At 49.8% G+C, this 25,729-nt stretch overlaps 1 protein-coding gene across 2 annotated transcripts in view; it reads right to left on the bottom strand.

The window, feature by feature from the left end:
* CSDC2 (cold shock domain containing C2) overlaps positions 1-23,834 on the bottom strand; it is a 28,822-nt gene extending 4,988 nt beyond the window's left edge. The window contains exons 1-3 of one of the 2 annotated variants that reach the window (XM_030547444.1): positions 23,637-23,834; positions 2,318-2,583; positions 539-661 (exon numbers count right to left, since the gene is read on the bottom strand). In XM_030547444.1, coding sequence (XP_030403304.1) covers positions 539-661; positions 2,318-2,493 — 299 coding nt within the window. In that variant the 5' untranslated portion in view covers positions 2,494-2,583; positions 23,637-23,834. Of the gene's footprint in view, positions 1-538; positions 662-2,317; positions 2,584-16,255; positions 16,399-23,636 lie in introns of those variants that run through there. The other variant, XM_030547434.1, reaches the window with a different exon arrangement.
* Positions 23,835-25,729: the final 1,895 nt, after the last annotated feature.

Below are 25,729 nucleotides of genomic sequence, written 5' to 3'. Positions count from 1 at the left end.
TGGAAATCCCAGCCTTAGTTAATGTTTTGCTGTGGTGGGACACAGGATTCAGACTCCTGGAGAAGGTTTTATCCCCAGAACAGGCACTGCCCAGCCAGCAGCAGCGTGTGCACTTCGATGACACACACTATGCCTCCAACCTAGAGAGCCCAGTTCTGGGAAGGGGCAGGGCAAAGTGGAGTCATCCCATCCCTCCCCCGAAGATTTTAGCCAGTCCTAGGCCTCCATAACCAATCTCATCAGCTAGCCCTCGTGCCTCAGTTAACACCCGGCATCGTGGCTATTTCTGTGATGTGAATGCATCTCCACAACAAACTGACCTCAGATCCCCCTGGCCCCTCTAGCCCAAACTCACTTCTCACAGGCCCCAAACAGCCATCAAGTGGCAACACTTTCTGGTCATTCCCATCTATTGTTACCAGTGACCTCCAAGTTAAAGGATCCTGTCCCATTCGCAGTCCCCTCAGCTTTCCAGTCCTCCCAGGCCTAGCAGTGCCCTCAAGGTGAAAGACTATCTCCCACGCTCCACAGAACTCACTCAGACACGTGTACAAATATGTCCTCTGTGCCGTTCTCTGGAGTGATGAAGCCGTGGCCCTGGGAGCGTGAGAACTGCTTACAGACTCCCTTGAAGACAGGGCCAGCGGAGGCACGAGCCGTCCTAGGGAAGGAGAGAGGATGGGGGAAAGAAGTGAAATTAGTCTCACAGTTGGCTCCAAAAACAGACACCATTGGGCAGTGCTACTTAAAAGAGCCAGATCAATCAGTCTCACCATATCTTTAGCCCAGGAGAGGGTTGTGTCGCCACTTCTCTGAACAACATGGTGTCCCTTACCATTAGGATCATAGTCTTGTCCTCCCAGGACCACTGAACTGGCAGTCCAGGGGGTAATGGGTATCTTTTATAGATTCCATCTGCCAAGAAGCTAGATACTAAAAGTGACTGAAGCTCTTAATACCAGAGTTAGAACCACACACTGGGGATAAAGAAGTGAGTTTGTTTGAAAGTGTCAGTTGTTTACAGGGTCTTCTGGTTGCCACAGACGCCACTCAGTTTAGCAGCACAGACATTGTTAATCATGTTCTCGCTGAAGATCAAGGTTGCAATTACAACCAGGAGGCAGATTTTTAGGACCCTCTCCTCTGCCAGAAGTGGTTTTCCACAACGGACAATCCCAAACCCAGCCTGTCAGACCCAGGTATTGCTGGCGCTGCAGCGGGGAGGTAGGGGGTGGAAGAGGAAAAGCCTGAGTCAGAAATCAGGCAGCTATTTACAAAATTAACAGACCATAGCCAGTCAATAGCCTCCCTTCAAGGGGGGCAGGTAGATCAGTCACTATGCGACTGAAAGGGCTGGGCCCCCTATGCTACACAGAGCACTTCTCTCAACCTCTGCTCTGTGGGCTGCACATGGGGGTGGGGGGCTCAGCCACGCACTCACCATGTCAAGTGGCCACCGGCTAGGGAGGCAGCAGCCTAGGGTGCCATATGTTAAAGCGACACCACTGGAATAGCACTCTGCCAATCACCCACCAAAGTGCCAGTCCCAGGCAGCTCTTCACCAGCCCCAGAGTGTCTGCCTATCTGCTCCCCCATCCTGCTAAGGGGCAGCTCCCATTTTTATGCAGTTGTGGGGGAAGTGTGGGAGGGGGAAGAATCCTTTGCATCTGTTACCTCAGGACCTCCTCTGAAGCATCACTAAGTAGTGCAGAAAGTTCTAGGAGGGAGGGGGGCTGACGTTAGAAGCACCTGCCTTGTGCTTTTGAGTGGGTACCGTTACCTCTGTTTAGAGGAGGAGATGACAGTAGGGAACCAGCTGGGTGGGTGGGTAAGGGAGCTATTTGTGGAGGCATCAAATCCCCTCCTTGCCTAGGGCACCCAGGCACATGGGTTGGAGTTTGTTCACCATGAGCATTGTTGGTGTGTAACAGTACATGCACATCTACCCCTTTGCAGAGACCATAGGGCAAGTGCCAGCTCAGTTACACATAAGCTGTTCCCCCGTCTGCAGCACACACTCAAAAACACACTCTTCATGGCCATGCCTCCCCTGGCTTCCTAGTCCTTGTGCATATGCATCATCCGGGTCAGCACAACTCCAGGAATACCTGCTTGTCTGTGAGCTACTGTGGTTGAACCAGCAAAGGGAGACTGCCCCAGTGGGTGTCTGGGTGTGATCACTCACGAACAGCAGCCACAATCTCTCCCAGTGCTCCCCTACACTGGAGCAGTTCACAGGATTTTTATACTCTGCCCTGTCGCCCCTTGTGCAGTGACCACCCCATCTGAACCTCAGCAGCATAAGCCAGATACTTACGCAGAGTATGTTCTGGTTCTTTTGGTGGGGAGGGGGCTGGGCAGGTCCCGGAGGAGAAGATTGCCCCGCTCCCAGATCCGACTTCCCTCCCGGTGAAAGGGGAAGGTGGGCCAGACAGGCGACTTTGGGGAGTGGAGAGTTGGGACTGTCGGAGGGGTGGTTGGGTCTGACGACATGGCGTGGCTGGCAGGATGATCCGTCTTTTGGAGGGGAAAGTGGCAACAGGAAGGGGAGAGCGAGCTCACAGTTTTGGCTCTTACTTCAACCTATGGTACAAAGCACAGAAAGAGACGGTCTAACCTACAGAGAACAGCCTCTGTGCTCTGCAGCCAATTGCCCCCCCCCCCCCACCCCATTGCATCCTATCTCATAGATGAGCAGGGCCAGGCCTGGCCAGTGCTTGAGCTGGAGATCAGCAAGGAAAAGCTGGGTGCTGTAGAGGTGATGTTGGCAACATGGTAGGTGGTGGCATTCCCTGTGAGTCTGTACAGACCCCAAAGCCCCAGTGTGTGGTAACAGCATGGAGGTGCGGGCAGAGTGGGAATGGGTTGAAGACCTGGGGACAAGGGTGGTGTTTGTTTTTGAAATCAAGCTGGGTCACAGTGGGGCATGCTTTAAGCACAGCGTTTTACAAAAGCTCCTGTGTCGTATCACTCCTGCAGCCACCAGATTGGGCTCCACACCCCCACAGCCGCAGGCACAACCCACTTATCACCTCCCCACCCCAGAACCCACACTGTTCTCACAAGAGGGGAGGGCAAAGGAGAAAGTGGAAAGCACCTAGCGGCTCTGGGTAGTCCCAAATCCTCCTTTGCTTCTGTGAGCAATAGGACAGTCATGGCTTCACTCCCCTCCCTCCCTGCAGCATCCAACCTGGGAAGGGGCAGAGGAGACCCTATTCCTGCCCCTCAGTGGCCTGGGAAAGGGAGGTAAACCACCCCGTGAGCTGCAGGAGGAGCAGAGGTGAGTCTGGGGACAGAACAGGTGGGGCCAGAATCACTTGCTGGGCAGGTGAATGGACACATATGGGGGTGATGAGAACCCTACATACGTTTGTCAGATCCCTTAAGCACTGAGTACAGTTTGTAATCCAAGGTGTGTGAGAGAAAAAGTCAAGGTAATCTCTCTCCCCTCCCCGCTTTGTGGTTAGAAAATATCTGTCTGCGGCTGCTGCTGCAGGACCCACATCCTTGGAGAGATGGGCCCCACCCAGAGAGCAACTAGGCTGGATAGAACTGCAAGAACTGCTGCTGGCTGCCCATTTGACTCAGTTTTATTGACTTTGCTGTTGTCTTGAGGGACCTGTCTCCAATCCCTTTACTGCCGAGAGTCAGAGCTGCGGGAGGGATCAAAACCTTGTTACTTCTGCTTGAAGGAACCTTCAGATATTCTCTGTGTAGGGGCTGGGGAGGAATTTTCCTGACAACTTGCCTGGTGAATTTAGGAGGATTTAGCTCCACTACCTCCATTGCAATTAATGTGAGCTGAGCAGCTAATTCCCCTAGCAGGCTTTGAAAATGTCATCCTATAGAACAAAGCTACTGGTAACTCCCACTGGTTAGACATATGGGGTGGGACTTTTCAGATGTGGTTTAGGGCAGGGCTACACTATAAACTTTTGCAAGTATAGTAAATTCAGTTGGGGTGGGATTTTTGTGTGACATTTCTATACCAGCAAAAGGCCTAGTGTAGCAGTGGTTGTACCAGCATAAAAGATGGTAGTAAATATTAGCTTTATGATTTATAATGTTAAACTCTCATCATTGTTATATGCTAACCAAAGTCCTTTTTATGTTGTGAATCAATATATTTAGTGCCTTATATCTACTGAAATGGAAAAGTACTTTGTCCTTCAATTGAACCTAATGGATGAAGGAAACACTTCAGCAATGGAATATGTATAATCTTTTACCCTGACTGCACTAATATAGCCAGACACCAGGGGAAGAGACCCCTCAAAACTAATGAAACGTTCCTACAGAAGTAGGTTATAATAAATAATCTGGGTAATTTATAAGGAATGCTTACGATCTAATTATGTTCTCTGAGCAATAAGAGGTAATTGTGATTGCAAATGTTTTCTGTAAGGCATGAAATAATGACCCACTGACAGGTGTTTTTAACTCATTAAGAACTGCCAGTTGCCACAGCTGTCAGTAATAATGACCGGATCAAAAAGCCCTTTAGTCTAACTCAGTCATGAAACCTGGGACAGCCATGCCAGAAATGTTGTAAGTAATTAGGTAAGATAAGGTATCACAAGCAAAACAGGGTGAAACTAATCATGGGGAAGTATTTTTCCCTCCAAAAAGGCAGTTCTTTGTCTCACACCTTATAAGGGACAGAGGTTTGGGGAGTTAGATTGGGAATGAATGCTGCCAGCATTCCAGCAGGTACAGATGAAGGGCCCATACTACCTTCTCTTCACCATCTACAGGGTGTGGGAAGACAGGTTATCTTTCTGTATCCTGTGTGGTGCTGTGTGAATCTTTGATTAAATAATTCCATTGGAGCCAGTTATTCTGACATTTTCCATTGTTATAACATTCCAACACACCACAAAGTGCTTTTATCAGTCTAGCTTATTTTGCTTTGGGAACCATATAAGCTCTCTTGGCAAAAACATGCCTTTGCCAGTTAAGCTGCATCCACCCCAGGAGGTTTGGCAGCCTAGCTATACCAACACACCTTTTCTAGTGTAGATCTAGCTTAAGGAGCACAACTCCCATTGGTTTTCAGTGGGTGTCTTTGGCACTTTTGAAAATCTCTCCCCATTATTTTCTAAATCCCACAAGTAGATTTGAGAGGCCAGCATGGGCACAATGCCGCATCCCTCCTCCCATCTCTGCTGGGATATAGGTGCTACTGGAATATGAATTAAGAGTTTCTACTAGCATTCAGAAATGTATCTGCCACTGGAGGAAACAAACCTTTATCCTCCCTCCCAACCCATCTACATAAGCTTTGTCAACATCAAGGCACATAGAATAGGCCAACTCAAAATTAGCCCAAAGGAAAGTGAACCCCATGGAAGCTGTTCCACTGAATAGAATCATCTCCGTTTGTGTCTTGTCATCCCAGATTCATGCTGTGCCTCACAAACTGGCATTGACGTTGACTACATTGTTGTCATCACCTCTTTCTTTTAACAGTCTTCTCCATTTCTGTTGCCTTCCCACTTAATCCCTTACTGCTAAGCTAATTGTCTCAAGTTATTTTCCCACACACACACCAGAAAGAAAGAGCTAGAACAGTATCTAGTGATGGCTCTGTAAGCTGAAGTATCCATCCCCTATTCTTCCTCTTCTACTAGGGGATTTCCCAGACACTTTCCATATGCTGGAAAGCCTCAGAGGGACCCCTTAAGGATACTCAGTCAATAGAAAGTCACAATGCAGTTGTGGAACCCCCATCATTGGAGGTGTTTAAGAACAGGCTGGACAGACACCTGTCGGAGTGATCTAGGTTTCCTTGGTCCTGACTCAGTGCAGGGTGCTGGACTAGATGACCTTTCAAGGTCCCTTCCAGCCCTACAGTTCTGTGATTCTATGCCTTTTTGAGGGAAACATGCTGCAGAATGACTATTCACCAGACTCCCCACTCAGCCTGGCCATGCCCAGGCACACAACATCTTCACTGAGCCAGAGAGATTCCAACTTGTAAAGAAACCTATCAGTTTATTGCTTTAGAAAAGTTATGCTTCTCCTGGGACTTGGCAATAGAACATTGACCTACCATCTCTGCCACTGATCTGCTGTGACACCCCAGGCAAGTCACTTCACCCCCCTGTGCCTCCATTTCCACTCCGACCCTTTGACCCAGCCATTTACATTGTAAGTTGTTCAGGACAAGGACTCTGTGCTGCTGTACAATGTCTAGCACCCCATCTCAGTCAGGGCACTACATACTAACATAATGCTAATGCTAACGCTAACAATTAATTTTGATTTGAACCTCAGAGCAGAAGTGGATATTGAGAGTTGACAACACCCGGATGCCCTTTTTTGGGAGCACAGTTTGTTTCCCAATCCACCTTGCATGGATGGAAGCAGTAGTTTCTTTCTCTAGTTTCCCATTGTAAAGGTTTCCATGCAGATTTTAAGCTCCTCTATGCCTGCTGATGTCAGGTGGCTCTTCAGAAAGACATATGATCTGGACAAACTGGAGAAATGGTCTGAAGTAAATAGGATGAAATTCAATAAGGACAAATGCAAAGTACTTCACTTAGGAAGGAACAATCAGTTGCACACATACAAAATGTGAAATGACTGCCTAGGAAAGACTACTGCAGAAAGGGATCTGGGGGTCATAGTTGACCAGAAGCTAAATATGAGTCAACAATGCAATGCTGTTGCAAAAAAAGCAAACATCATTCTGGGATGTATTAGCAGGAGTATTGTAAATAAGACACGAGAAGTAATTCTTCTGCTCTACTCTGCACTAATTAGGCCTCAGCTGGAGTATTGTGTCCAGTTCTGGGCACCACATTTCAGGAAGGATGTGGACAAATTGGAGAAAGTCAAGAGAAGAGCAACAAAAAGGTCTAGAAAACATGACCTATGAGGGAAGATTGAAAAAATTGGGTTTGTTTAGTTGTGATGAAGTGGGGCTGTTCTTAATGTTCCCTCTGAATACTGTGGGGGGGCCTCAGTTCCTGGCCCACCCTCCGTCACCTAGCAACTAACGGCCAGACCCTTCCCCCCCTGCAAGGGGATGCTAAAAGTGTGGGAGAATGAAGAGGTCAGGTGGCCTTCTGGCCCAGGAAAGAGACAAAGCCCATAGAGGAGTGGCTGGAGGGGATTGGCAGTCTGCAACTGGCTGGGGATGAGGGGTGAAGTGCAGATGTGGGGGTCTGGCTCATGGCCCCCCAGAATGGATGCAGTGGAGGAGTCCGGCTCGCCGCACCTACCAGCTCTGTTTTAGACCGGTGTTCCTGTCATCGAATAAACCTCTGTTTTACTGGCTGGCTGAGAGTCATGTCTGACTGCGAAGTGGGGGTGCAGGACCCTGTGGCTTCCCTAGGACCCCGCTGAGGCGGGCTCGCTGTGGGAAGTGCATGGAGCATTCAGCATTCTCTGCCTTTTCAAGGAGAGACCCAGGAGGTGAAGACATGTGAGTTTCTTGCCCTGAAAAAGTCTGCTCCAAGGGAGAGGAGGCTCTCTAAAGTCCTGACTGGCTTTGTGGGGAGCAGTTCCAGAGCATCGCCCAGGGACTCCGTGACATTAGTCTGGTGAAGAAGTTCAAGTACATAAAAGATTGTTACAAGGAGGAGGGAGAAAAATTGTTCTTCTTAACCTCTGAGGATGGAACAAGAAGCAATGGGCTTAAATTGAAGCAAGGGCGGTTTAGGTTGGACATTAGGGAAAAACTTCCTAACTGTCAGGGTGGTTAAGCACTGGAATAAATTGCCTAGGGAGGTTGTGAAATTTCCATCATTGGGGATTTTTAAGAGCAGGTTAGACAAACACCTGTCAGGGATGGTCTAGATAATACTCCTGCCTTGAGTGCAGAGGACTGGACTAGAAGACCTCTTGAGGTCCCTTCCAGTTCTATTATTCTATATATGCGGGAATGCCAACCCCACACAGTCAAAAATCAGGAATCATGAGATTGCCATAAAGTGAGATGTTTAAAAATTGAGGGCGGGGGGGGGGGAACCTTCTGTTTTTAGAACTTTTAGCGTTCACGTTCTCAAGCTTCTTTCTGCTGCCACAAAGGCTAGAAAATCTCACATAATAAAGCTAGGGCTTTAAGACAGACAGCAAATTTGGAGAGACAAGCAATTAAATTGCAAGAGCTGGCAACACTCAGGTGCCAGACTTTATGTTAAGAATGAGAAATCAGATACTGTTGTGTGTGATCTGGCCTTAGCTGAAATCAGAATCAGAGCCATTATCACAGGGGTGGGCAAACTATGGCCCAGGAGCTGCATTCGGCCCCCCAGATGTTTTAATCTAACCCTCGAGCTTCTGCTCGGGAGCAGGGTCTGGGACTTGCCCCACTCCGCATGGCTCCCAGAAGCAACAGCATGTCCCCCTTCTGGCTCCTATGTGTAGGGGAAGCCAGGGGGCTTCGCATGCTGCCCTGGTCCCAAGCGCTGCCCCCGCAGCTCCCATTAGCTGAGAACCACAGCCAATAGGAGCTGCAGGGGCATCGCCTGCAGATAGGGCACCATGTAGAGCCGCCTGGCCGAGCCTCTGCATAGGAGCTGGAGGGGTGGGGACATGGCACTGCTTCTGGGAGCTGCTTAAGGTAAGTGCTGCCCAGAGCCTGGACCCATAGGCCCCAGCTCACTTCCACTTCCTCCTCGAGTGCGACACGTGGTCACTTTTTTCCCCTGGCTCCCAGCACTTGCTGCTGCAAAAAAGCTGTTTCACGTGGCAAGCCTAGGAGGACGGGGAGCACAGTGCACTCAGGGGATGAGGTGGGGCCGGGGTGGGTATTTGGGGAGGGGTCTAATGGGGCAGGGAGGGTGTGGAGTTGGGGCGGGGTTTTGGGAAGGAGTTGGAATGGAGGCAGGACAGGAAAGGGACGGAGTGGAGTCATGGGAGGGCCATGGGAGGTGCAAGCACCCACTGGTGCCATGAGAAGTTGGCACCTGTGACTGCACCCCTGATGCCCTCGTGCGCTCCAACCCCCGGCCCCAGCCTTGATCCCCCTCTGAATCCCTCGGTCCCAACCCAAAGCACCCTCCTGCACCCCAAACCCACCCCAGAGCCTGCACCCCCAGCTAGAGCCCCCACCCCCCGCACCCCAGCCTGGAGCTTCCTCCCACACCCTGAACTCATTTCTTGCCCCACCCCAGAGCCCGCACCCCTAGCCAAAGCCATCACCCCCTCAACCCCCAATTTCATGAGCATTCATGGCCCACCATACAATTTCCATACCCAGATGTGGCCCTCAGGCCAAAAAGTTTGCCCACCCCTGCATTATCAGAATCCCAGAGCTAGTTGTTTACTCATTTTGAAATCACCATGCGAGAGCGATCTCAACTGTTTTTGGCACTTGGCCCAATTGCACAGTAGTGCTAGCTCTGATGGCGCAAGATGCATTTAGAGAGGTTATTTTTGTACATTTCTATCCTGTTGGGCAATTCAGTGGCCTCTGTTTGATGTGTATACGTGATGTCACCGGGAGGCAGCTGTTGTGGATGCATCACTTTGTGGGTTGTTTTGTTTTTAAACTGCGTTCACTTTAACATGCGGGGAGAGCTCAGCATTTCCCAAATGGAGGGGTGTCCTGGGCAAATCCCAACGACTGCTTCCATTGGAGCTGGGGTTTATTTCACACCTCAAACTGTTCTATGGCTCTGCATTTAAACTGCTGCTATGGTCCAGCTCAAAGGCCTTTGCACTGCAGCAGCGAATGAGTGACTCTTAAGCCTCTGGTGCAGCAGACCCCTTCAGAGCTAGCAGCACGATGGATATGCCAGAGACAAACGTATTAGTTTTATCTAATCACATGCCTGAAATCATCCCAAACAGAACTTAGCTGGCACCAGCTCGGATAAAAGTGATCGTGCCCTCATGCAGTGCAGGCAAGTGGATTTCCAGGACATGCTCGACATGAGTAGCTGTCCACCATAGAATCAAAACTGGAAGGGACTTGAAGAGGTCTTCTACTCCAGTCCCCTGCACTCATGGCAGGACTAATTTTCTAGACCATTCCTGACTGGTGTTTGTCCAACCTGCTCTTAAAAATCACCAAAGATGGAGATTCCACAACCTCCCTAAGCAATTTATCCTAGGGCTTAACCACTCTGACAGTTAGGAAGTTTTTCCTAATGTCCAACCTGCACCTCCCTTGCTGCAATTTAAGCCCATTGCTTCTTGTTCTGGGGATAGGACAAGTTTTCTTCCTCTTCCTTGTAAGAGCCTTACACATACTTGAAAACTGCTATCATGTCCCCCCCCAGTCTTCTTTTCCAGACTAAACAACCCCAATTTTTTCTATCTTCCCTCATAGGTCACGTTTTCTAGACCTTTAATCATTTTTGTTGCTCTTCTCTGGACTTTCCTCCAATAGCTCCATGCCCCCAATTTGTAATTAAACCACCACCACCTCCAGCTGAGCTCATTTAACACTCCAGGAAAGCCAGAGATTTGAAATTCAGTTCCAAACTCGTGCATAGCCTCCTGAGGAAGGAACAGAGTCCTTGGTGCACAGCTAAAGGGGGTCCCCTCCCTCCACTCTGAAAAGAGAAGGTGCAGAGGGCTTTGGGGAAGTTTTCTAGATCAGTTCCAGTTTCAGGAAGAAAGAAGCTGAGTCGAGCAGACTCCCACCCTCCTCCCACAGGTTTTGTTTTCTCTGAAAGTTGCTGAGCCCAGAACACTGCCAGCATTCATCCTGGCTCTGGCCTAGACGACACCTGTATCCATACCTTAACCATTTCCCATCTGAACACTGCCATTGCCACTTGGGATCCCCCCAAACCATTTACTCAGCTTCCGTGGGTCCTGAATACAAAGGCCATGCTGCTCTCATTCTAGGAAGTGGGTATGCTAGGAGCGCTTTCCCAATATACCAGCAAAGCCCTTCTAACGTGGGCACCGCTGTACTGGCAAAGCTGTGCTTTCACTGGTATAGCCACATTGACAAGAGAAGCTTTTGCCAGCACAGCTATGGCAAGCAGAGATCACAACTCATCATCACTCCTACCCTCTTTGGTGGCTTCCTCGCCATGTTCCTAGCCACTTCAAACCATCCTTGGGGCCTTCCCCGGCTTCCTCACCATCCCCTGATCCCTTCCACATCCTTCATCCCCTTTACAGACTTCCTGTTATGATGAACTGGCTAGTGCCGATGCCTAACGCTGCCTTCTGATAAGTGAAACCAGAACCGATAAGTATTAATGCCATTGTTCTGGTGAGACCTCATCTGGAATAGCATGTACAGTTCTGGTCACCCACGTTCAGGAAAGATGAATTCAAGCTGGAACAGGTGCAGAGAAGAGTTACCAGGATGGTCAGGGGAATGGAGGGCCTAGCTGATGACAGAAGAATGGAAGAGCTTGGCTTGCTGCATCTAGCAAGAAGGCTGAGAGTGAATATGCTTGATCTCTATCAATACGCTGCTAGAGGGAAGGGGTAAATACCAGGGAGAGTGGAGAGCTATTTAAGCTAAAGGACAATGATGGCACAAGAACAAATGGATATAAACCTGCCACTAACAAAATTCAGGCTAGAGATTAGAAGAAGGCTTCTACCAGCCGAGGGGCAAGATTCTGGACGAGCCTCCCACTAGGAACTGTGGGGGCAAACCACTTAATTAGCTTTAAGAAAGTGCTGGACAAATTTCTTCGTGCAGTTATAAGATGGGGCTGATTGTGATGGCAGGGGAGAGGGCTCGGCTGCCCTGGGGGCTCACTTTCAGTTGGTTCCTTATGTTCCTAAAGCTCATGCATCAGGGTGTCAGCGGATCACCTGTCAGGTTCAGGAGGGGATCCCCCCCGGCCCTCCCCACACACACTTCCACAATGAATTCTGAGGGTTTTATTTTAATCTCCTTCCTCTAAAGCATCAAGGATGGCCACCACTGGAGACGAGACATTGGATGGGTGGGGCTAGGCTCTGAGGTGGTACCGAGCATATTTCTCTTCCCCCCCCCCCACTCACCCCCTCCCTCCCTCTCTCCTGGCTGGTTCTGGTTCACATGCTCAGGGCCTAACTGATCATCTGTGGAACTGGGAAGGAATTTCCCCCAGGTCAGATTGGCAGGGACCCAGGGCCTTGGGGGTAGGGGTTTCACCTTTCTCTGTAGTGGTGTGGGTGCAGGTCACTTGCCAGGATTATCTGCATATACCTCACAATCATTTCCCTGCTCTTGTGGAGACCTCAGCCACTGGTGCACCTCGGTCTCTCCTAATCTCTGCCTATGGCACATAAGAGTCTACTCTCAGACTAAGTCCAGAACGGACCAGCATGATCATCTAGTCTGACCTCCTGCACATAACAGGCCATAGCACCTCACCCACCCACTCCTGTAATAGATTGTCCATAACCTCTGGCTGAGTCACTGAAGTCCTAAAATCACGGTTTAATAGGGTGACCAGATGTCCCATTTTTAAAGGGACAGTCCTGTATTTGGGGGACTTTTTCTTATAGAGATACCTATTATCCCCCACCCCTGTCCCATTTTTATTGCTATCTGGTCACCCTATACTTTAAAGACTTCAAGTTACAGAGACTCCACCATTTACTCTAGTTTAAACCTGCAAGTGACTTGTGCCCCATGCAGCAGAGGGAGGTGAACTGCCGCCCCCAAAGGGTCTCTGCCAGTCTCCTGTGGGATTGGTAATACATTGGTCTAATTTCAGTGGTAGATGTGGGGGTGGGGGGGTGTTGCTGGTGGCCTGTGATATACAACAAAGCATCTATTGAGACCTTGATGGTTCCTTCTGGCCTTAAACTCCGAGTATGATGATGCATCATAGGCCTTATACTGCTAATTATCTGTGGAGAGTCCCGTTAACTTCGACACAGGGGGCTGTGCTTTTGGAGCAGTATGATCAGCCTTCGTCACCCATCATCCCCAGGGGAAGGTCTGAACTGTCATAGTGTGCAGCAGAGACACAACAAAGTTCCAAATGGCCACAAATTTGCTATATTGTCTTCTCCCAGCCCCATCCACCTTTCCTGCCTCCTACCATTCTCCTCTCACTGGAGCCAGACTGGCTCACATCATAGCATGGGGAGGCGGGGGAATGGGACTTTTTGACTGTTTGTAGAATGTCATCTAGTTCCACTGAAATGAAACGTCAGGATTAGGTAACTTCTTGCACCATCACTCCAATGATTGCACCAGAGCCCTCTGGCTCCTACATTCAGCAGAGGGGACTATTTCCACTTCCTTCTTCCCTAGGGGAAGCAGTAGTTGCTACAAAATGGTACCATACATCCTCCTCTGGCCCACTCCATTCTAAGAGCTACAGCCTACAGGACACACACAGATTTAGCCAGACAGCCTGATTAAGAGAGCAGCACTACAGAGGTGCATCTAGGGCCCCAGTTTCTGGAGTCATGTGATTACCTCAGCAGGGCAGCTTGTTTTAATGAGAGTTTCCAGTCCTTATGGTTAGTTATGCTTGGGTCACATTTAGCAATCTAGAGCCATCTGATGCAGTCTGCAGCCAGCCTGGAACAGTGGCTCTGAGAGGTGTGAACTGCCCCCGGCTTGTTAGCAGCGTTCTTCCAAAGTCAGATAAAATCACCCCAATAAGGGATTATGGGTATGACAGGAAAGAGTATAAGGGGTCCTGCCTTTTCACCCAAGCAGGTAGATCCTAGTTGCTGAGTTAAGTACTAGGGGGATCCCAGTCTGCCACCCCTGCTTCTCCAGAGGGCCGAGAAGACAGAATTCCTGCTGTCCTCCGGAGGGTAGGGAAAAAGAGGCCCCATATTGCTGCCCCTGTCTCTCTAGGAAGGGAGTGGGGGTCCTCCTACTATCACCAATCCAAGTTGGGGTGGAGTCACAGGGGCAGATATATGAGAGGCCCCATGGCCTGGGGCTATCAGGGCACAATATCTTACTCCAGCCCTTTTTGGGCCCAAGACAGAACCCTCTAGCTGAGCTCCCTTTTCTTTTAATCAAAAAAGATTTGATCAACCATCTGTGACCAGCCCTGCTTGGGGTAAAACCGCAGCACACTTGCAGAGCTGGGGGGAGAGAGAGAGCCCCAGTAGGGAAAACAGATTAGTCAAAATGCATTGAGAGAGCTGGGTGGAGGAAGAGCAGGGTCTGGGGCTAGAACAGCAGGAAGGGACATAGTAAGCTGCACTGCAGAGTTTTCTGCTTCCAAGTCTCTTATGCTAATTTTCTTGCATCACTTCATTCCTATTCTGGTGCCTAGACACCACAGTGATCTGCACCTTCCAGATGTCTAGACGAAGGTATATTGGCAGATGCAAGGACAGGGTCAGGTCTGCAGTAGCAGGGGATATTGCAGATCACAAGTGAAATGTATTGGCAGAGCTGTGCAAGGAAGGTTGCCCAGCACCTGTATTGTGCCTGCTTGAGACCAGTGCTTTCAATCCAGTTAAGGACAGTGATTAACCCAGATTTTACCTCCAGATGTGCCATGTTTGCCTTCTCTGAAAGCATGTGACCAGCCTCCAGGAAGAAGCAAGCACGTCACCATAGGTCTTTGCTAGGATACAGCTGGCATTTTGGGTGCTGTATCTTTGGGGAACATAGGGTCATATGTCACTAGATCTAGTGACAGATCCATTCCCTGCTTCTCATGTAGTGAATGGGAAGAGGGGTGGGGAAGTTCTCAGGAGACAACGCAGCAGCTTTTGGGTATGAATTGAATGCTGTCCAGCCCTAGAGCATGGCAATGTTGCCAACACCTGATTTTATCAGATGACTTGCACTAGTTGTCATTTTGCATAAAGCTCCAGCTGATGGAGCCAAGGGATTACAGGAGAATCTCAGCTCTCCTTTAAAAGAAAGTTTCTAGCTCTCCTGGTTGCGGAGAAATGCACGAAAACCTGACGACAGTGTCACCAAAAGGGCTAAAACTCAGATGGCAAAGAACAAGACCCCAGTATTTGTTGTTATTTGAATTTTTTAAGCCACGCTCCTGCTTTGAGCACTTGAGGTGGTAGCATTGGAGTAGTATCCTGTACAGCCATAGAACAGATACATTGTGGGGAGTGGCACTGCTGGCTTCCCTACCCACAAGGACCAGGCCTTCCTCCTGATCTGGGCTAGAGGAGGAGTCTGTCTCCATGCTCAGTTTTGGCCCTATTCATGGCAATCTCTGGCCTCTTTGCTCAAATAGTCAAGAAGGGAGCCAGCTGTGTTGGTGGCTCTTTATAACAAGGACCCCTGTCTGCTAGGAAATTAGCCAACACCCCCTCCAACCCACCACAAGTCTTTACACATGGACCACAGAACAGTCAGCAGCTTTGAGTCACTGTCAATTCAGGGGTCACTTGAACCAGTGGCTGAGAAGTGACAGGCTGGGTATCATATCTGTCCCCTCAGCCATCCTGGCCTGCAGGACACTGCACGACCTGCTTTTTGGGCAGCAGAGGCAGAAACATCCGTGTGCTGGAAAAGGCTACGTCAGAGAGGACGTGCGCAGCGGTGAGTGGCACAGTCCCAACAAAGCACCTTCCTTAATCCCTGCAGGAAGCAAGGCAGCGCAGTAATCAAGGCTGAAATAGTGTTGTCCACGTACAGACACATCCCGTCCGCCTTCTCCCGTCCCACCACACCCTCTATCCTCTGCTAGTCAGGCACGCCTCCAGCATTCAGGGACCAGAACTAACTGGAGGCAGGTGCAGGGACTGGGCACACCCCGCCCCTCTAAAGTCCCTCAGCGCAAGAAGCAGCCCCATGGGGGATGTCAGACTAAATGAAGGACCATTGAATGCCCCAAGATCTCCCACAATGGGAGATCACTCAGATCAGTCTGAAATAAACTAACAGCTCCTGCCCTTCTTCTGGCATCTGAACTCTAATAGTGTCCGAGGGCTCCCTCCGCCCCGACACTCAGATCCTGCCCTCAGACTCGGGAAGAGGCGGGGAGGACAGATCAGAAGAGCAAGCTGGATTTCCCCTGGGACATACCGTGATCTCCAAGAAGTGGCATGTCTCTCATTGCTGGATAATGGCACTTCATTACTTTGTACCACGGACCAATTTAGGCAGCCTGCCTCAGAACTGTCCCCGAGCTCTCATTTGGACTGTCAGTGCCCTCCAGTGACCCACTCCCATTGAGGGCTTGCCCTTTCCCTGCCAAGAGTCTCACAGGGGTGCCATCAAATTGTCTATCAGACACTTATACTTGGAGACTCCATCCCTAAGGGAGTCTGCAAACAAGCCTCACTGGATGATCCTCTGTCTCTAGACTAAACCAAAGCCAACACCTGCCTTTCTCTTCTCCCCCTCCTCCTGGCTTCCAGATTAGCCCCCGCAGCAGTGATTTCTCACCTTCTCTGCCTCTGCCAGGCTCTTGCTGGATCCAAGGGTCAATCCCCCAGGCTTGTTTGTGCCCCAGCAACAGCGCTGCCTCTCTCCTGTCTGCTCCACTGGCCTTGGACAGCCCCTCCACCCTTCCTATGTGTGCTTCCCTCCCCCCTCCCACGCAGCACTGGCAGAGGGACAGCTTCCTATCTCCGAGAAACACCACCCAGTGTGCTGCAAAACAACACAGAAGGCTAAAGGAGGGGAATCTGTGCCAACCCCCCAAGCCGCACCGCTGCGTGACACAGCCAGGGATTGCTGCCACCTAACACGCAGAGAGGTGGGGGCTGGGGACTCAAGAGACAGGCTTCAAAATGGGCTGGACCACGGTAGAAGCCTGCTCACCTCTGCCCCAGTGTTTTACAAAGGACGGGAAGCCAGGGCTCTGGTCATTGGCGGTCATTATAGATCCCAGGGCACTTCTCAAAATTAGGGTTGTTCACAATAAGATCCTGGCCAGACTCCAAATCAGATAATATTCTGTTGGCCTAACCTCATCCCCTGTGGGTTCTAATTGTCACTCCCCCGCCTAAGACATTATTGGATTGTCACTGGCAGTCACACTCCTCAAGCCACGCAACCCCCACCCTGATAGAATGACAAAGCTTAACATGTATATAAAACAATCTCTGTACATTCCGCCTGCTTGGCATTTGGGATTATTGTAGCATCATTTCCCTTTGCTCAGATATTGGCATTTTAAACTAAAGAGATTATCTTCCCCACCGCCCATGTCTCTCCCTCTCCCTTGGGGTCCCACCTTCTCCACCTTCCCCCAGCCAATCCTGGAGGGCAGTCAGTCACCCAACACAACGCCTGTAACGTCATAACCACTTCTGTGGCCGTAAGAGAGGAACATCACAAGCAAGCTCCGGCAGAAGGAGAAGCCAAGTGTTGGGGAGGAAAAAAAAAATCTCATTCCAAAAGGCACAAATATCTGCATTAGCCATGAAGGAAACACAGGAAGTTGCTGGCAGAGCCAATGCTGTTTTCCATTAGCATCTCCCACCTGTTACTTGACGCCTCGTCATGCAACCAGACGTCAATCTCTGTGTTGTCACTTCTTTGGGATTCTTCAGTTGTTTCATGAGGCCGTGGGGCAGACCCATGACAACAAGAACTCCCCCACACAAGCTTCTTGTCCCTGGCCTAAGTGGATGGGCTGAAGGGACATTTTGTAAGAATATGGAAGAGACACTGGAGGCAGAGATTGAGGCCGTCACAGAAAGAGCCACGCAGGCAGCTGATGGGATATAAAGTAGCGTTCAGCATTCCCATGGCACTCTACAGCTGCTACTCCTGGAGGAATTCTGTACCAAGATATTAAAAATTCTGTGCAGAGTATTTTAAAATTTGGCAAAGTTCTGCATATTTTATTTGTCAAAACAACAATATAATCATGACAGTTTCAATTATTTTGGTAATTTATTTCCAAATGCCTGTCAGCAAGTACATCTGTAACAATACAGACAACACAAGAGATTCAGGAAATGTTTTTTGACAAGTAGATTCCCTGCTAGGCTTATTCATACAGAACTCTGGGTAATAATTCATTTAAACTCCGGTACAGAATCATATTTCCCGCATCCCTCAGAAGCGGTGTAAAGGCTTGGGGAAGTCAGGGATAATGGAGGAGCTGAGGGAGAGGCAAGTAATTGCTGGGAAGGAACCTGGGTGTGAACTTACAGGGTTGTTGGATATGGGTGGGAGAAGTAAGGAACAGTTTTTGGGGGGGCGGGGGGGGGCTTGTTAGGGAGCCTCCACTGTGCAGATGCTGACTGACCCCAGCCTCTCCCATTAAGTCAGGCACATCTGAATCTGGGCAGCAGGTGACCAGCCTGCTCAGGGAGGCTAGCCCACACTCAAGGCCTCGCTCCTCCTACCCGAGGCCCTGCCAGAACCCAGAGCCCCTCCACCCTAGTGGCTGTCACCCCCCCACCCCCTGAGTGCCAGGCAGCATGTGACCCTCCCTTCCAGGGGCAGCTCTAGCTTTTTTGCCGCCCCAAGCACAGCAGGCAGGAAGCCTTCACCGGCTTGCCTGCGGGAGGTCTCCAGTCCCGTGGCTTTGGCGTACCTGATACCAAATTGCCGCTGAATCCGTGGGACTGGAGGCCTTCCGCAGGCAAACCGCCAAAGGCTGCCTAACTGCTGCCCTCGCAGGGACCGGCAGGGCACCCCCCATGGCTTGCCAGCCCAGGCATGCAGGTGGAGCACTGGTGCCTGGAGCCACTGCTGCCCCCTCCTAGCCTTAAAGTGCCCCAGCCCCATGTGTCCCTGCATCCCCATTCAGCCCCCACCCCAGTCTGTCATCCCCTCCACTCCTCAGTGCTCAAACATAGGTGCTGAAGGAAACCTCTTCAAGCCAGAGGGTCCATCATATACAGGGTTTACAGTTTGATTCAATGGCTCTCAGCTCCTCGCCCCCCAGTACAAATTGTTCCAGCACCAATGCCCCCACTAGCCCTTCTGAACCCCAGTCTGTGACTCCCCAGCAGCCCCATGCACCCCACACCGTCTGTTGTGTGTCATCCCCCCCCATATCTTGTGCCTCCTGATCTGGCCCCACGAGCAGGGCACTGAGAGAAAGGCAACCTCTTCTTTCCCCTATACACAGCTGGGACTGGCCTGGGAGTGACTGCTCTCCGTTCTGGTGCCACAGCAGTCCATGGTGGGTGAAAGGCATAACTGCAGCACCTCTCCAGCAGAATGTATTTTCTGTGGGGAAAAAACATTCTGCACAGCACATTAATTCTGCACGCACACATAATTCCCCAAGGCATAATCTGCCAATAGAGATGACACATAACTCTAGATGATGGGAGGGAGCACAATTTCAAGGGGGGGGGCATGTGACCACGCCACCCATTGCCTCTGGGCTAAGGAGCAGCAGCAGAGTCAGGAGCACCAGGGAGCAAGCTCCTCAGGGAGCATCTCATTGGAGCCTGCCTCCACAGGCAGGGCTGGGCTCCTTCAGGGGAGAGGCAAAAATGCATCTGGGTGCAGCTCAGAGCTGTGCTGCCTGCCCTACCTGGGGAGTGCCCGGCCATGCAGAGGCAGTCTGGCAGGGAAGGATGCCAGGCAGTCAGCCAGTGTCCTGGCTCCCACAGCCTGCACAGCTCCCAGCAACTTCCAATCCACCTGCTCCTGAGATTGGCCCTGGTGTCTTGCTAGTCAAATAGCATCACCTAGTCCAGCCTTCCCACCACGAAAGATTGCATCTCAGGGTCTCCTTTTGAGGAGTGTGGGCATTTGGCAGGGCTGAGGTGGGAATGCCAGGTATGATTACAATACACCTCATCTGCAATTACATATGGTGTTCCCCATACATCCCCAAATCCACAGGGCAGCATCCAGCTTCACACAGCAGTGCCGTGAAGCTAATGCCCACTGGCCCATTCAAGTGCCCTGAGTGTATTTCAGGCACTACTGATGTCAAGACACCTCATGACAGCAGTCCTAGTATTTGTCTTGTGGGCATAACAAGCAGGGAAGGGACCCTCCTTTCCACATCCATCTCTGCTGCAAGGGAGCAATCCACACTCTCTGTTTCAGAGAGATAGGAGAGTCATCCCCTATTCCAGAGACCTGTTAAGGGTCCAAAGACATGGGATAGTCTGCTCAAAGTCAAGCAGGGTGGAAACCTTAGCACAATGGGTCACTATGGGATAGTCACACTGACTGCAACCTAATCTGAAGCCTCACCACAAACAAAGGAACGGAGGAAATTAAAGCCATGGCAAAGATGGACTAGAGCAGTGGTTCTCAATCAGGGGTCTGGAGTCCCCTGGGGTGACCATGAGCAGATTTCAGGGGGGTCCACCAAGCAGGGCCAGTGTTTTAGACTCTCTAGGGCCCAGGGCAGAAAGCCAAAGCCCACTGCATGGGGCTGAAGTTCAGGGCCATGAGCCCCACCACCTGAGGCTGAAGCCGAACATAGCTTTGTGGGGGCCCCTGTGGCATGGGGCCCCAGATAACTGCCCTGCTTGCTACCCCGTAATGCCAGCCCTGGCTTTTATATGCAGAAAACCAGTTGTGGCACAGGTGGACTGTGGAGTTTTTATAGCATGTTGGGAGGGAGTGGGGGTCAGAAAGAAAAAGGTTGAGAACTCCTGCACTAGAGGATTGGAAGCGCTGTGAATGTATCAGCACAAGAGTCATTGCTCTTCCTATCTGGCCAGAGGGAAACGCAGAGGGGCTTGGGAGCACAGAGAAAGCCTATTTCATGCCCCTCCCCAGCAGGATTCCCCTTCAGATCCCAGCAGCCCTGTTCTTGTGGTAAGAGCTGTATCAGGCAAGGTGGAGGAGGGTTGTTGAGAAAAGCACCTTGCATTGCTCCTCTTCCGCACCCCCAACAGCTATGCTCCCTGCTGCCATGGGGCTAAGAGTGCTTCCTTCACAAGTGTTTCAACCTCTGCCAGCCTTGGCAATGGAAATCTGAATGGCAGACCTGCCCAGGGGAAGGGAATCCAGGTCACTCCCAGGGCACAGTGCTGTGTGCGCCAACGCAGCTCCACGAAATGGAAGAAGTCAAGAGGTTTTCCAGTACAGCCCCCTGCCTAGGGCTGACAGACTCATTCCCCACAGGCATATCCCTTTGGAGGAGAACAGAAACTCAGTGGTTTTGCTTGGACAGTAGGACTGATGAAAGCCATCCGAGGCCAGGACCTGAGCATCTAGGCCTCACACTCTGAGCTCATTTGGCGGAGCAGGCTCAACAGCCTGCATTCTAATTGAAAACAAAACAAACCAACAAAACCAAACCCTTTATATTTCATTAAAAGCACTGCAATAGTCCAGAACCCTGCAGGTTTACTCTCTCCTGCAGCAGCATGACTGACAGCTACTGTAGCTACTTCCTCTTTTCTTTCTTGAACATTTCCAAGCATCACTGACATAAAAAGAGACTGTTCTACCAAAGAATACGCAAAAACTTAGATCAATTATTCAAGACAGGCTATAGACACATCAGCTTTCATCCAGAGCTCCCTGTGCCCCATTCATCGGAAGGGCCCACAATTTATCAAACAAAAAAATCTCTCTCTTTTAAATATAGACACATTCATTTGGGAGCTGGCTGTGACCTCCTTTAACTAAACACCCTTTGGGTGCCTCCAAATATGAGAAGGATGCTTTTGAAAAGATAATAGCCCCCTCAGTACAGGAGCAAAGAAAATCGCTCAGATGTCATTCAGCCAAGCTACATCTACATAGCTAGTTTGGTTAATCTGCCCCTGTGAATCAGTGCCTTCAGCCCTTAAATCATCTCTGTTGCTCTTCTTCATATTTCCTCCAATTTGTCAAGATCTTTCAGGTAAGGAGGTGCCCAGAAGGCAACAATATTTCAGGAGTGGTTGCACCAAAGACATCTAATAAATGGGACTGCTACATTCCTGCTCTCTAATTGGATGCCTCTGCACATCCAACCCCAAGTTGCATCAGCTTTTCCAGTGAGTATAGCACATCACAAATTCACGTCTAATGTGCTGTCCACTCTCACACCTTGGTCTGTTTGAGCATTCCTGCTTCCCTAGCTCCTCCCTTCCAGAGACTAGCTGCTTTCAGATTATTTTTCCTCTGGAATCTCATTTAGTTATTTCCTGCCCATCTCTCTCACTTATCTAGGTCACTAGTGTTTGCAACTCCTCCCAGTTTAGAACCATCCCGAGTTTCCTTGTGCTATTTACCACCTGTTCCAGATCATGAATAATGATACATTTTAAGAAGGGGCTGATCCCTGCAACATTTCACTGAAAATCCCCCCGCCCACTACTGCATCAAAGGGAGCATGCTGCCAAACTGGAGACCACCATGTATATTTCCTTCACCCTAGAAAGCATTCTTGGCACACCCCGGACTCCGGCAAGAAGATAGCAGTAGTATGGGCCAAGAAAAGTGAAAGCAGCATTCTGGTCTGTAGCCACACATGAAGCTGGTCTAACACCCCCAAAACTCAAATTGTCTAGACAGACAGATTTTTCTTGATATAGGTCTACACACACATAAAATTAGTTTGTCCTCAGAGTTCAGTAACAAAATTACATTTTAATTTCCCCCCCCCCTTATATACACACCCACTTAAGATCACTGGTCCGAAAGCTGGAATGGGTTGCTCCCATGGGTGATTATTCTAATGGATCCTCATCTGGGAAAAGCAGTGATCAAATAAATAGGTTACTATAAACAGGTCTGCTGCACTGATTTACAGATTGCCCTTATTCTTTCTTCCTTTCTCCCTCCTTGTCAGATCAAAGCTCTGGTGTCTGGCAGGTTTTTATAAATGCTGTCTCTATCCAATGCTAATGACAGCCTCCTATCCCTGCCTGGGTTGGTTACAGCGTCCCACAAGCAAGAGTGAAATCACATCACAAGCAATGCACTTTCACTTACATGTCCTAGATGTTAAATGCTCCTTTAGGGAGATGAATCACAATAAGATAAATAAATCAACCATTTACTGGATTACATCTTTACAGCTCTGGTCCCTTGAGCTGATCACACTTACCCCTCTGAGGAACAGACATGTCTACAACAGAACAGCCTGATTAGTGGTAAAATAGAAATATCACCTTTATAGCTAGATTATAAAAGCCTCAGTCAGTGCTAGGCTACTGGATTTGGGGGTTGGTGATGGGAGAGAGAACAAACAAGCTACCAGTGCCAAAGGGGTGGGGGTTGGAAAGAGAAGCCATCATGGAGTCTTGATTAGCCCTTTTAAAAAAATGTATAATAATAAAAAAAGATACCCAGCTTGTTTTTAATGGGAAGAGTGGCTGTTTTAATACCTCAAGCTAATGTCTCTATACACCCTCTTCCTTCCTCCTTTGGAGGTTTGACTTGCTGTTTTCAGGAAACAATTTTAGTCAGTCAAAAAAACAAAACGATCCTTCTTTAAAACATCATTAAGGAGCAGTTTTAACAAATCGCACCTCCCCTCTGAAAATGACAGAGTAGATACCAGACATAGCCCAGCTGATCCCAGTTTTCGATGGCAAAATTACAGCTATTCACCCACAGCAAAAGAAAAAAAAAAAGTCACACACACAATTCTACTCCTGATGCCAAAGGATTTTTTTTAAAGGTACGGGAGGGGGAGAAGAGAGAGAGAGAGAGAGAGAGAAATAGGAGGGGAAAGTTAATTCACATTTAATTTTACACCTTCTCCTCAATCTCAGCACAACTGTTTAATCTCCAAGGATGAGTCACTGCACACCTACGTCTCTCAGGGCAGTTTTACAGATGATACCAAACGCATTTTGCCTCCCCTCCCCTCCTAGTCAATTACAACCCCTCCTGCAACTGTAATTTACAAAGCTTCAGTGCCTAGAGCGGATGAAGGCTCCGCTATTACCTTGCGGAGAGCAGCAGTCCTTTCACGCTCAGCCTCACTCCGAGGTTTTTCTTCTCTCCCCTCCCTCCTCTCGTCGGGATGCTGGAGGCTCTCGATGAATTGAAAATATTTGGCGTGTGTGATGTTGCACCTCGCACGTTATACACTCCTTCCTCCTGACGTCAGGATCCTGAGAGAGGGGGAGGCGGGAGGGATTTAGGATGATAACTGCTACTCTGGATTTAAAGAGACATGTATTTTTTGCTCTCGGGGGTGGGGTTTGGAGCACATCTCTCAAGAGTTCAGGCATGACTCGTGCTGAGGGTGTGAGAAAGAGAGGTGACACATGACATCAGACGGGGAGCCTTGAAAACTGCTGGGAAAGAGGCCCATTATGAGGAATAGAAAATGACCCAAGAATAGCAGAGGATGGAAGCTAGGATTCAAGGAGGGGGCAGGCATTTATTTCATTGCCTCTGGTAGGTGTAGCTAGACTTGCTCTAAGCTGCTTCCAGTCATTCCCAGTCATAATCAGCTCTTAAAAATCTTTGGAGATTTGTAAGAGCAGGTTAGACAAACACCTGCCAGGAATGGTCTAGATAATACTCAGTCCTGCCATGAGTGCAGGGGACTGGAGTAGAAGATCTCTGGAGGTCCCTTCCAGTCCTAGGATTCTATTATTCCTTTTGGATAGGTCCCCAGAGAGTAGTGAAGGGTAACTTCTCTTCCCCAAGGCCTTTAGTCCTATCCATCCTATCATGCCGCCTCCTCAATACCTGCCCCCCAGGGCAGACTGTGAAATGCTATAAGCTCTGCTGCTCTCAGTAGGCAGATTACACTCTGCTTGATGCCATCTTTTCAACATTCATGGGTAAGGATAAGATTTTGTCATGGTTATTTTTCGGAAAAGTCACAGACAGGTCATGAGCAATAAAAAAATAATAATCATGCAAGCCATGACCTGGCTGTGACTTTTGCTGTTGCAGCTCCATGGTTTCCCCACAACTGTGGTGACTCGGAGCTATGGGGTTCCCCTTCCACCCATGGCAGCTGGGAGCTGCAGGGTGACCATATTTCCCACAGAGAAAATGGGACATCCCAGCCCCTGGCTCAAGGTCCTCCCCCCTCCCCCAGCCCCTGTGCTGAAACCTTGAGGAGGGCCCTCTGAGGAGGCTGTCAACCTTCAACCTTCACTGAACCCCTGCAGGGGCCCTGCTGACTGCCAGTTCCAGTCCTGCAGCCCCTGGGGCTGAAGCAGAAAATGTCTCGGAGGTCTCTAGAAGTCAGGGATTCCATGACCTCCATGACATAAACGTATCCTCAATCATGGGTGCTGTGATTCCCTCCGATGCAGCACATGAGTGAAGTGGGGACCCGGATGAAGAGCAGCTGACTAAACCAGGCAAGACATAAATAATGCTGTTCAAAACCGAGTAAGCAGTTTGAGGAACTAACTGAAAGGAAGGCTTCCTTTTTCTCTGACACTGGCTGCTGTGGTCAGGCATACACAGCCTCAGGGGCCTGCTTGCCCCAGGATGCCTGGGTAGATGTAGTAACCAGAAATCTCTGTTCACTTTCAGCTGGCCAACTACCAATACTCATTGCTAGCCCTCTAGCCACAGAGATCTGAGACTCTGTCACTGCCAGGCTGAACTATTCCAACTCGCCCCACCTGAGGCTGACAATCCCTGGAGATACCCAGAAGCTGCATGGTCCACTATGCCTTCTAAGCAGAGCTCCGTGACATCTGTTCATCACACCAGAGGCTTGGCACTCTCTGTTGGCTACCATTTGCATTTCAGGTGCATTTCAAGGTCCCCCTCTTCAAAGACCTGGCTGAGTGAGGCCCCAGTTGCTGTAGAGGCCATATCTTTGCCAATCTTGCTATGCCCAAGAGAGCCACTTCAGTGGGCAGAGCCTAGATTTCTACTTGTGAAAGCTCAGCTTATAAGGCATCCTCAGGAAATCGGAGTGAGCCCAAATCTCATTGTCCTCAAGTTTATGTGGCTGGGTAGGAGGTGTCTGTGCCTGCTGCTGCTTTGGCAGGAGCTGAGGACGCAAAGCAGCACTAAAGAAAGGAGAGCTGTGGGCTCTCACCTGCCTCCTCGTTCTGC

The sequence above is a fragment of the Gopherus evgoodei genome, chromosome 1 (assembly GCF_007399415.2).
Source record: "Gopherus evgoodei ecotype Sinaloan lineage chromosome 1, rGopEvg1_v1.p, whole genome shotgun sequence".
In the NCBI taxonomy this organism is placed as follows: Eukaryota; Metazoa; Chordata; order Testudines; family Testudinidae; genus Gopherus; species Gopherus evgoodei.
The sequence above is the reverse complement of the archived record's forward strand: the minus strand, read 5'-3'. Positions and strand labels throughout refer to the sequence as shown.